We start from the raw sequence: 13,069 nt of genomic DNA, 5'->3' as shown, positions 1-13,069 counted from the left end.
AGACAGGATTGTGTCGAGGCACAGATCTGAACCCTAATCCTAACCAAAAAATGTCTGCATTATTGAAGGTCCCCAAGAAGATAGTGGCCTCAATCATTCTTAAATGGAAGAAGTTTGGAACCAACAAGACTCTTCCTAGAGCTGGCCGCCTGGCCAAACTGAGCAATCAGGGGAGAAGGGCCTTCGTCAGGGAGGTGACCAAGAACCCGATCTCCAGAGTTCCTCTGTGGAGATGGGAGAACCTTCCAGAAGGACAACCATCTATGCAGCACTCCACCAAACAGGCCTTTATGGTAGAGTGGCCGGACGGAAATCCCTCCTCAGTAAAAGGCACATGACAGCCCGCTTGGAGTTTTCCAAAAGGCACCTAAAGGACTCTCAGAACATGAGAAACAAGATTATCTGGTCTGATGAAACCAAGATTGAACACTTTGGCCTGAATGCCAAGTGTCACGTCTGGAAGAAACCTGGCACCATCCCTACGGTGAAGCGTGGTGGTGGCAGCAACATGCTGTGGAGATGTTTGTCAGCGTCAGGGATTGGGAGACTAGTCAGGATCAAGGGAAACATGAACGGAGCAAAGTACAGAGAGATGCTTGATGAAAACCTGCTCCAGAGCGCTCACGACCTCAGACTGGGGCGAATGTTCACCTTCCAACAGGACAACCACACTAAGCACACAGCCAAAACAACGCAGGAGTGGCTTCGGGACAAGATTCTGAATGTCCTTGAGTGGCTTAGCCTGTTTTTTTAAATGTTTAATCCATTTACAAAAAATTCTAAAAACCTGTTTTTGCTTTGTCGTTATGGGGTATTGTGTGTAGATTGATGAGGGAAAAATAACATAACAAAATGTGGAAAAAGTCAAGGGGTCTGAACAGTTTCTGAATGCACTGTATATACAATCACACGTGTTGTAAAGGATACCTACAGTATGTACAATCGTGGATGTTTTGAATGACCACAAGACAGGAGTTAAGCATTTAAGGTTAACTTTGTCATACAGTATCTACACTTTGTTTATTGTGTAAACAATTCTAAATCAGTTTCAGTACTCAAGGGAACCGACCATCAACATTGTTTCCTGGTTTTCAGACATACTGACAAATTTTGCCCAAACCTGGCCTGTTTTCATGGTCGTCCAATAGAGAGAGAAAAGTATCTCCTAAATAAATCAGTGGAGTTTTTTTTGGTTGTTTGATGAAGGCTTTCATTCGTTCCGTATTGTGTCACCTGACCTCTGACCCCATGCATTACCGCTAGTCTAGTGTCTTTGATCCTCCTTGAGTTGGATTGCATCACCTGACTGACCCTGCTCAAACACAACTCCCAAACAAAACCTTGTAAACCTGATAAACTGACCCCTTCTGTTGTATGAATCACTGACGTAGGTAAATCTTGACTGAAATGTGTTTAAAGGCCCAGGGCAAAAATGTGATGTTTCTGTGTTTTACATACACAAAGTGTTCAAAACATGACATTACTGACCAGTTGAATCCAGGTGAAAGCTATGACACCTTAGTGATGTCACTTGCTAAATCCACTTCAATCAGGGTAGATGAAGGGGGGGAGTTTTAAGCCTTGAGACAATTGAGACATGGATTGTGTATGTGTGCCATTCAAAGGGTGATTGGGCAAGACAAAATACTTAAGTGCCTTTGAACTGGGTATGGTAGTAGGTGCCAGACTCACCAGTCTGAGTATGTTAAGAACTGCAATGCTTCTGGGTTTTTCATGCTCAACAGTTTTCTGTGTGTTTCAAGAACGGTCCACCACCCAAAGGACATCCAGTCAACTTGACACACCTGTGGGAAGCATGCAAGTCAACATGGGCCTGCATACCTGTGGAACGCTTTCGATAACTTGTAGAGTCCATGCCCCAACGAATTGAGGCTGTTCTGTGGGCAAAAGGGGGTGCAACTCATTATTAGGAAGGTGTATATTGCCACACTATGAGGTTGGAATAATACTGTGCAGAGGTGGGACCAAGTCATTGTTTTACAAGTCACAAGTAAATCTCAAGTCTTAGCACTCAAGTCCCAAGTCAAGTCTCAAGTCAAGACCATCAAGTATCAAGTCAAGTCTCAAGTCCTAAACTTTGAGTTTCAAGTCCTAAACAAGTCATAATGTGCTCTTCACCAAATGTAATACCATTTCATATTTTTAACAAGAGTAATAGTATATTACATTTACGCAAATCATGAATGCTTTTAAAAATATCTATATATTTATTACTTTCCAAATAAACGTTATATTTCCATGGAAATATATGGGTAGCCATGAGAAAGACACCCCCCCAATAGTGATCGACTATCGAGGATCACTATGGGGCGCAATCGGGCGATGTAGGCTTGTACACAATCGCCCAACCTTAACACACATACACTCTCTCTCTGTGTGGTTACAGTAGGCTAACGTATGTCAATGGTTTTTATGAACAGCAGTAACATGAGGCAGGATTTAAGCTACCAACTGCCTTGCCAGTTGTAGCTCAATCTTGGGTGCAATGATCACGTTCCCGTACTGACTGACTGTGTGGAGGCTCATTGATTTAACGTTATGTTAGCCTACATGATACACCAGTAAAGTAATAAAATATATAGCTGTCGGCTATATTAGCCACAACTTACCGTTCTTTGCGCAGCTTCAAATGTGGAAACAATGTTGGAGATTGTTGCGCCTCCGTCTGTAATTTTCTTCCCGCATGTTTTGCAAGTTGCAATCCGTTTTTTGTTGATACAGGTTGTCTTTATATCCGAAAATAATAATTTGGGGTATCATCTTTCCAAGGGCTCCATCTGGATTCACCCGCCGACGTTCCTCTGCACTGCCATGCACAACCTCTTCTCAGCTGGCACAATTTGATTGGCTGCTGTCTGATTCAAACTGTAATCCGTTAAATGAATGCGCTGCACACTTTTTTAAATAGCATAATTTTTTATATTTGGGCTTGGGGAGGGTATCAAGTCAGTTTGAGTCATAAGGCTCAAGTCCAAGTCAAGAGTCATTGGTGTTAAAGTCAAAGTCGCGTTGCAAGTCATCATATTTGTGACTCGAGTCCACACCTCTGATACTGTGAAATTGTGAAAATAATGATAATGCCCTTATAGTGTCAAACCTGTTTGAAAAGATCGGCTGAAATTTCAGCCTGTTTTGGTGGGATCAAGTTTTGGCCTGCCTGGTGACATCACAAGGCGGTAAATAAGTTAATAGACCAATTCGAAAGAGAGTTCCAAATATCTTTGCCAATAAGAGCAAGTGTTCAGTTCACCTCCCCACTAAGACCACTCCCAGACAGTCCTGACAAAATTCTTGCTTGAGACAGTACTCTTTGCTAAGAAGCAATTTTTTTCTTCCTATTTTTCGACCATTTTAATTGAAACCATTAGAGTAAGGTCCCTAATTGTTAGCCAGAAATGATTTGATATTGAGATAAAAATGACTGCATTGGACCTTTAACCTGTATCTAAATAATGTATACTATCTCCATTATGTACCAAATATCGCATTTTAGGATTCTGTTAAGTATCTTCTTGATATTCAACACCTCTACTCTTTGATCATTGTATAAATTGTTAGTAGGCAGTACACTGGATTAAGAAACAGAAGGGTTAATTTCATCTAGTTCCGTTTTAGGCTTTATTGAGTTAATTTAATTCTTAAAGCCTCCATTGATCACTCTGATAGACCATAGCCAATAGGAAGCCGAATGAATCATCAATGGGATAGGCTATTGTCTGAATGGTAGATGGTACAGATAAAGACCTAAAGAGGAAATCTCTACAAAGCTAGTGGTTGTTATTTTCCACTCACCAACGTGACCTCCAATAACCTCTTAGAGTGGAAATGCCCTGAGGGCATTGTAATGTGTGTACACAGCTATATCATAAAGCTAGTTTCTGTTCTGTATCACTGAGTGGGGGGCCGGGCCTTGTCTTCAGAGGGGACAAGCGGAGGGGTATAGGAATATAAAAGGAGTAGGGACATGGTCTGGTCAACACTACAGGTACTTCCATTAGACAGAGCCATCCTTCACCATGGACTATACACTTTTCACAGCAGCCATTGTGTTTCTAACATCAGGTATGCCTATTGCTACAATTAACAAGCAGAACATAATGGGTTTTGAAGGGTGTTATTCAAATAGGTATAGCTATAGATGTATTTCACAAGCAAGGTTTTTACATAAGCCCATACTTTAAAAAAGTAATAAATAAATGAATATTTTAACTCTATTGCTACATCTTACGTGTACATTAATACATTTCCTTCCTCCTCCCTCTGTCCCGTCCAGGTCTGTGTGTAGGTCAGAATGTGTTACCACCAGGACCATTGACTGGAGCCATAGGAAGGAGAGTGACGTTCACCACAACCCTCAGTCCACCAGTCAAACCTTTTGTCTCAGTGAGCTGGACCTTCAACAGGGTCAACATCATCACCTCCACTACGGTCAACATAACTAATGCTGACTACAAAGACCGGATCAGTCTGGACAGAACCACTGGCTCTCTGGAGCTGTGGAACCTGGGCCTGAGGGACCAAGGGGAGTACAGAGTCAGCATCATACCAGACGGGGCTCTGGAGCTACAAGGAGCTACCACTCTGGATGTCTATGGTGGGCCACAGTTCTATTCTTGGCAGTCACATCACCGTATCTTAGACTCACCAAGGCATTTTCTTCAGCAATGAATATGAAAGTTGTATAAATTAAGACAGAATATTCAAATGTACTGTACCTCTTACTCTCCCCATACTGTTAACCTCTTTACAGTGTTGCTATCTGCTGCCACCCTCACCAGTCCCCCAGCCACCCTGATAGCTGGCATAAGCTCCAGCAACCTGACTTGTGAGGCTGCTGGCAACATCAGCTCCATACAGTGGATCAAAGATGGCCTCCCTCTGTCTCCCAGCAACAATATCACCTTCTCTGCAGACAACAGGACAGTCTATCTCAGTCCTGTTCAGGACATTGACAATGGAGAATATGATTGTTTAGTCAGCAACCCTGTCAGCAACCGGACAGCATCCCACAACCTGACCGTCAACTGTGAGTACTGCTTACTAGATCCTAATTCCAGGAGTGATTGTGTTTGGCAACCTTGTGTCAATTACCAAGTCACTGGATGTTGCCGTTGAAAAAAACTAAACAAAGTCTTGCCTTTGCTTTTCAATAGTGTATAGACCTACGGAATAAGTATTTTGTGGATTTAGCATTGATCATTATTTTATTTGACCATGTTGCAGTTGGACCTCAGAACATATCAATAGATGGACCATTAGCAGCATCAACAGGATACAGGGTAACTCTGAGCTGTTCGGCTGACTCTATCCCTCCTGCTACATTCACCTGGATGTTCAACAGGACAGAGACGGGTGTTAACAACACCCTGTACGTCATAGAGAGGATGGAGGCGCTACACATTGGGAACTACACCTGCACTGCCACCAATAACATCACCGGACTGAAAGACTCCGTGGTCCACAAGCTGAGAGGTTAGTTACAGCTCGATGTTGCAGTTAGGATTCATGAAAAAATGAAGTGTATCCAAGATTAAGATCATAAGACATAAATTAACAAAATACATTTATTGTGTAAAGTAACACAGCTAGAACTTTGTGACTTGGCATTGTACCTTTACTTTGTATCCATATTCTGAGCCTGGATAATAAGTTACAAACCTTATATTTCAGTCACTCTAATTTGTGTAAATACAAAGGGTTTATTCGTTCCTTACACTCCTCTGGAATTTCATTGGAATTGCTGGATAAGGTTTATCCCTGAGATCACTGCACTGATCTGACGTAGCTTCATACCAGAGCAGGTGATATGACTTGTTCCCCTCTACAGGCTCCTCTGCTGCCCCCATTGGGTCGTTTGCTTTGATGGTGACCAGTGTCATGGCAGCAGGACTGCTGCAACTGTAGATGTCTGAAAGGAGAGAGAGGGACAAGAAGGGGCTGGTGAAGGGTGAGGATGAATGTGATGTATGCTGTCATAAATACGATGAGTATGTTTAAAGGTTTTAATGTTTCAATATGTATTTGTTCTTACAAATATGCATATTACATTTATGCAATTGCATACAGAATTGTATGATATTATTATGTAAAATTATTTAATGAAAAACAATTCTATAATAATAGCATATTTGTTGTTGTTGATATAATAATGGCCATGATTTTGTGTTGGTTACTCTGTGTAAAACATGTTTCGTTGTAAATATTTCTGTAGATTTGTCAACCCCATAGCCTTCTTGCTGATGAAGGACAATCTTGATATGGACTCTTCTGGGCAAGAGGATGTTGTATAGAATCAAACCTGTCTGTAGTTTTAATATGTAGCGATGTACTTTAGCCTGTCAACCTGTAATATTACCTGGGCTTTATTCAAATATTATGTTTTATACAGTGGGGAGAACAAGTATTTGACACACTAACGATTTTGCAGGTTTTCCTACTTACACAGCATGTAGAGGTCTGTAATTTTTATCATAGGTACACTTCAACTGTGAGAGACGGAATCTAAAACAAAAATCCAGAAAATCACATTGTATGATTTTTAAGTAATTCATTTGCATTTTATTGCATGACATAAGTATTTGATCACCTACCAACCAGTAAGAATTCCGGCTCTCACAGACCTGTTAGTTTTTCTTCCTTGTGGAAATGTTAATTGAATGTAGGAGAATATAACACTGTAGATCTGGTGGAAGAAAAGAGAAAGAAAGAGCATACATTTTCTGTTTTTTATTGTTGTAGCATCATCTTTCACATGTACTAGAATAGCCACACAGTCAGATAGGATGCTGGAGATAATTTTGATGGATATCACAAGAGGGCAACTGTAGGTGTGCAAAGTTTCAGACTGATAACTTCAGGAATGGGCGAGCTACATGACATTTAGCATGAAGTCACCCAGGTGTCCCATACAAGTTTCCCAAATGTACCCAAGTGGCCGAATTGGTGAAATGACCTATAACTATATACAACAGTGCAAATAACTATATACAACATATCAAAAAGCAATTCTAACACCATTTTTTTTATTAAAATGTTTTAAAAAATATTAGAAAAAAAAAAAAAAAACGGGGGTAGACCTTTTGGAAGTCCTCTACACAATATTTTGCTGCCTGTGCCATGTCCCATAGCAGTCTCTTTCTGATGTAAAGCAGAGGCAAACTGAACAAGTGGTGCAGGTGATGGGGGACTTCATGCGACACAGAACACAACGACGCCTCCATGCTTTGCCCTTTTGGCCCTGAGGCACAGTCATGCCTGCAGTAATGAACTGTGGCATATGAACACATATGTGTGTGTTTGCTGTTCTACTCCATTCCATTTGAATAAAAAATTGAAAATATATATATCTGACATACACATACATATACACACACACACACACAGCCAAACAAACCAACAAACAAACCAACAAACCAACAAACAAACCAACAAACAAACAACACACACACACACACAGGTTATGGGTCGTACACATACATACACACAGACACACTATAGCCAATGTGTACTTTACACATTTCATCACACATTTCATTGTAAATTGCACAAAAATATATATATATTATAATATATATAATTTATATAAATATATTTATATTTCATAAAACAGCATTAGCACTTACCAGTCCAGAAGTACGTCCTGTCCTTGCAGAAACAGCTCCTCAATGTTTGGATCATAACTGTGTTCACTCAAAGATTCCTCAAACAAAAAATCTGTCTCACTTTCCCGATAATCTGGTGCAAATCTGTATACTTAGACTTGGACTTCGCTTTCCCTGATTTATTCGCCATGATGTCTTCAATGAAATCGTTGAAAAAACACTTTCCAAAATACTACTTTCCAAAACACCGCTGTGCGTAACAAGCGTGACTGCAACTAGTCTGTTGGTCAATGGCAAGAATGTTTTTGTTACGTGTGTGTTTACAAACAAGGGATGGTGGTCCAACCCATAACCATCACATACTGGCGTTTACCTCAGCTCAGTGGCTATCTACCCAGCTAGATTTCAAGAAGATCAGTGGTCATTGGGCAGAAATACAGTCAATCAACGAAGCTTCGCTAATATTATTGGTGCGCAATGAACTCATTGCTCATTGTCTTCAAATCAGTTCACTTCGGTCAATAATCCCCGCAAAAAAAAACAATCAAGTTTGGCTGTGTTACAAACATCCAGAGGATTGCAATGGAACCAACCATGACTAGATAAACGATTGTTTAGTGTGTGTAATTACGTCGAATGCTCCGTAAAAAGTTGATAGAGATGGAAATCATGACACAAACGGTTTACAAAATGTTTCATTTTAGGCTATAAAAATTGATTTTATCAAAGAAAACGGCACTTCATTTGATCACTGGAACCCTCAGGAAGAGAAAAAAGAGCAAGATATCAGAATGTAAGTCATAATTTTACCTTCAGATGTGAATTCAAAAGGATTCTTGTCTTCCCTAATTCTTGTCTTCCCTAATTTGGTCAGATATACTTGGATGTGTAGTGTCAGCGTTTGTTGCTGGCATGTCATCCCTAAGTTTGCTTATCTTGCCAATGAAAAAGTCCTTAAAGTAGTAGGCAATATCAGTGGGTTTTGTGATAAATGAGCCATCTGATTCAATGAATGATGGAGCCAAATTGGCTTTATTGCCCAAAATTTCATTTAAGGTGCTCCAAAGCTTTTTACTGTCATTCATTATATCATTTATCTTTGTTTCATAGTATAGATTATTTTCATTTTTATTTAGCTTAGTCACATGATTTCTTAATGTGCAGTATGTTTTCCAATCAGTTGGGCTGCCAGACTTATTTGCCATTTTTTTAATCTCAATTTTCATCTATGGATGGAACATACTCTCCTGCAACCCGCCTCACCCAATGTAGTGTGAATCTGCTATTTTTTTACACTTTAGAACCGGAACCCCCATCAGAAGCTAGCCAGCTAACTAGCTACTAGCTAGTAGTCAGTTAGCCACTGCTAGCGGTCATCACCGTTTACTCGGACATCAGCCAGCCTCAGCACGGTCAATTCCTGCCAGTCTGCACAGAGCGATATCAACCCAGAGCATATCGGACTGCTTTTTCTCTACCACATCTCTACCTCACATCTCTATCTCAGGTTCCTACCGCATGCTCTGAACCTTTACACAGGATCATCGCAGCTAGCTAGCTTCTATTCCGAGTGGCTACTCCTGGCTAACGTCTCTGTCCTGAAGCAAGCACCAGTTAGCCTGGAGCTAGCCTCGAGCTAGGCCCATCTCCCGGCAAGCTGAGACAATTCTTGGGCTACAATACCTATTTTGACTATTGGCTTGACCCTTTTACTGCCGACACGGAACCCCCACCGATCCATCACGACTGGTCTGCCGACTTAACCGTCCGAGGGGGTTCCAACAGAATCTCCCGTTGCAACGTCCCCCGAAGGCCCATCTGCTAGCCTGTTATCCCTTGCCCGCTAGCTGTCCTAATCTCCAGCTCGCCTAGCTACTCACTGGACCCTATGATCACTTGGCTACACATGCCTCTCCCTAATGTCAACATGCCTTGTCTATTGCTGTTTTGGTTGTAGCCCACTGCTTTAGCACACTTCGCCAACCCTGATGTCCTAGCCGTGTCTGAATCCTGGCTCAGGAAGGCCACCAAAAATTCTGAAATTTCCATCCCCAATTACAACATTTTCCACCAAGATAGAAATGCTAAAGGGGGCGGAGTTGCAATCTACTGTAGAGATAGCCTGCAGAGTTCTGTCATACTATCCAGGTCTATGCACAAACAGTTCGAGCTTCTACTTTTAAAAATCCATCTCATCAGAAATAAGTACCTCACTGTTGCCGCTTGTTATAGACCCCCCTCAGCTCCCAGCTGTGCCCTGGACACCATATGTGAATTGATTGCCCCCATCTATTGTCAGAGCTCGTACTGTTAGGTGACCTAAACTGGTACATGCTTAACACCCCGGCCGTCCTACAATCTAAGCTAGATGCCCTCAATCTCACACAAATTATCAAGTAATCTACCATGTACAACCCCAAATCCGTAAACATGGGCATTCTCATAGATATCATCCTGACCAACTTGCCCTCGAAATACACCTCTGCTGTTTTCAACCAAGATCTCAGCGATCACTGCCTCATTGCCTGCATCCGTTATGGGTCCCCTGTAAAATGACCACCCCTCATCACTGTGAAACGCTCCCCAAAACACCTTTCTAATCGACCTGGCCCGGGTATCCTGAAAGGATATTGACCTCATCCCGTCAGTAGAGGATGCCTGGTTGTTCTTTAAAAGTAATTTCCTCACCATCTTAAATAAGCATGCCCCTTTCAAAAACAAATTGAACTAAGAACAGATTTATACCTTGGTTCACTCCAGACTTGACTGCTCTTGACCAGCACAAACACATCCTGTGGCGTATTGCAATAGCATCGAATTGTCCCCGCAATATGCAACTTTTCATGGAAGTCAGGAACCAATATTAGGAAAGCAAAGACTAGCTTTTTCAAAGAGAAATTAGCATCCTGCAGCACTAATTCCAAAAAGATTTGGGACACTGTAAAGTCCATGGAGAATAACAGCACATCCTACCAGCTGTTCACTGCACTGAGGCTAGGAAACACTGTCACCACTGATAAATCCACGATAATCGAGAATTTCAATAAGCATTTCTCTACAGCTGGCCATGCTTTCCACCTGGGTACCTCAACCCTGGCCAACAGCTCTGCACCCCCCGCAGCAACTGGCCCAAGCCCCCCCCCCCCCCCCCGCCCCCCCTTTCACCCAAATCAAGACAGCTGATGTTCTGATAGAACTGAAAAATCTGGACCCTCTCTTCCTAAAATTATTCGCCGCCATTGTTTCAAACCCAATTTCTAGTCTGTTCAACCTCTCTTTTGTATCGTCTAAGATTCCTAAAGATTGGAAAGCGGCCTTGGTCATCCCCCTCTTCAAAGGGGGAGACACTCAAGACCCAAACTGTTACAGACCTATATCAATTTCTAAAGTCTTCGAAAGCCAAGTGAACAAACAGATCACTGACCATTTCGAAACACACCGTACCTTCTCTGCTGTGCAATCTGGTTTCCGAGCTGGTCACGGGTGCACCTCAGCCACGCTCAAGGTCCTAAACGATATCATAACCGCCATCGATAAAAGACAGTACTGTGCAGCCGTCTTCATCGACCTGGCCAAGGCTTTCGACTCTGTCAATCACCATATTCTTATCGGCAGACTCAACAGCCTTGGTTTCTCTAATGACTGCCTCGCCTGATTCACCAACTACTTCTCAGATAGAGTTCAGGGTCAAATCGGAGGCATGTTGTCCGGACCTCTGGCAGTCTCTATGGGGGTGCAATTCTTGGGCCGACTCTTTTCTCTGTATACATCAATGATGTTGCTCTTGCTGTTGGTGATTCTTTGATCCACCTCTACGCAGACGACACCATTCTGTATACATCTGGCCCTTCTTTGGACACTGTGTTAACAAACCTCCAAACGAGCATCAATGCCATACAACACTTCTTCCGTGGCCTCCAACTGCTCTTAAATGCTATTAAAACGAAAAGCATGCTCTCCAACCAATCGCTGCCCGCACCCGCACGCCCGACTAGCATCACTACTCTGGACGGTTCTGACTTAGAATATGTGGATAACTACAAATACCTAGGTGTCTGGCTAGACTATAAACTTTCCTTCCAGACTCATATTAAGCATCTCCAATCCAAAATGAAATCTAGAATCTGCTTCCTATTTCGCAACAAAGCCTCCTTCACTCATGCTGCAAAACATACCCTCGTAAAACTGACTATCCTACCGATCCTTGACTTTGGCGATGTCATTTACAAAATAGCCTCCAACACTCTACTCAGCAAATTGAGCAAACTGCGACCTGTATGCTCTCGTTGGCTGGTTCTCGCTACATATTCGTTGCCAAACTCACTGGCTCCAGGTCATCTATAAGTATTTGCTAGGTAAAGCTCCACCTTATCTCAGCTCACTGGTCACCATAGCAACACCCACCCGTAGCACACGCTCCAGCAGGTATATTTCACTGGTCATCCCCAAAGCCAACACCTCCTTTGGCCACCTTTCCGTCCAGTTCTCTGCTGCCAATGACTGGAACGAATTGCAAAAAGCACTGAAGTTGGAGACTTATACAGTGGGGAGAACAAGTATTTGATACACTGCCGATTTTGCAAGTTTTCCTACTTACAAAGCATGTAGAGGTCTGTAATTTTTATCATAGGTACACTTCAACTGTGAGAGACGGAATCTAAAACAAAAATCCAGAAAATCACATTGTATGATTTTTAAGTAAATAATTTGCATTTTATTGCATGACATAAGTATTTGATACATCAGAAAAGCAGAACTTAATATTTGGTACAGAAACCTTTGTGTGCAATTACAGAGATCATACGTTTCCTGTAGTTCTTGACCAGGTTTGCACACACTGCAGCAGGGATTTTGGCCCACTCCTCCATACAGACCTTCTCCAGATCCTTCAGGTTTCGGGGCTGTCGCTGGGCAATACGGACTTTCAGCTCCCTCCAAAGATTTTCTATTGGGTTCAGGTCTGGAGACTGGCTAGGCCACTCCAGGACCTTGAGATGCTTCTTACGGAGCCACTCCTTAGTTGCCCTGGCTGTGTGTTTCGGGTCGTTGTCATGCTGGAAGAACCAGCCACGACCCATCTTCAATGCTCTTACTGAGGGAAGGAGGTTGTTGGCCAAGATCTCGCGATACATGGCCCCATCCATCCTCCCCTCAATACGGTGCAGTCGTCCTGTCCCCTTTGCAGAAAAGCATCCCCAAAGAATGATGTTTCCACCTCCATGCTTCACGGTTGGGATGGTGTTCTTGGGGTTGTACTCATCCTTCTTCTTCCTCCAAACACGGCGAGTGGAGTTTAGACCAAAAAGCTCTATTTTTGTCTCATCAGACCACATGACCTTCTCCCATTCCTCCTCTGGATCATCCAGATGGTCATTGGCAAACTTCAGACGGGCCTGGACATGCGCTGGCTTGAGCAGGGGGATCTTGCGTGCGCTGTAGGATTTTAA

At 42.5% G+C, this 13,069-nt stretch overlaps 1 protein-coding gene across 1 annotated transcript; it reads left to right on the top strand.

Annotated features, from left to right (window-relative positions):
• The first annotated feature begins 3,995 nt into the window (after positions 1–3,995).
• Positions 3,996–6,766, top strand: LOC139564359 (cell adhesion molecule CEACAM20-like). Its single transcript, XM_071383830.1, has 5 exons — positions 3,996–4,083; positions 4,295–4,615; positions 4,772–5,047; positions 5,245–5,493; positions 5,849–6,766. Exons 1-5 carry the CDS (start codon positions 4,038–4,040, stop codon positions 5,923–5,925), a joined length of 969 nt encoding a protein of 322 aa, XP_071239931.1. The 5' UTR covers positions 3,996–4,037; the 3' UTR covers positions 5,926–6,766.
• Positions 6,767–13,069: the final 6,303 nt, after the last annotated feature.

This window comes from Salvelinus alpinus, chromosome 35 (assembly GCF_045679555.1).
Source record: "Salvelinus alpinus chromosome 35, SLU_Salpinus.1, whole genome shotgun sequence".
NCBI lineage: Eukaryota > Metazoa > Chordata > Actinopteri > Salmoniformes > Salmonidae > Salvelinus > Salvelinus alpinus.
This window is presented reverse-complemented; position numbering and strand designations above follow the sequence as displayed.

What these genes read in the sequence shown, in the direction of transcription:
- LOC139564359 (XM_071383830.1), top strand. Translation starts at nt 4,038, where the DNA reads ATGGACTATACACTTTTCACAGCAGCCATTGTGTTTCTAACATCAG. An exon ending in CATTGTGTTTCTAACATCAG is followed by an intron (nt 4,084 to 4,294) that starts GTATGCCTATTG and finishes TGTCCCGTCCAG; the next exon opens with GTCTGTGTGTAGGTCAGAAT. An exon ending in CGTGGTCCACAAGCTGAGAG is followed by an intron (nt 5,494 to 5,848) that starts GTTAGTTACAGC and finishes TCCCCTCTACAG; the next exon opens with GCTCCTCTGCTGCCCCCATT.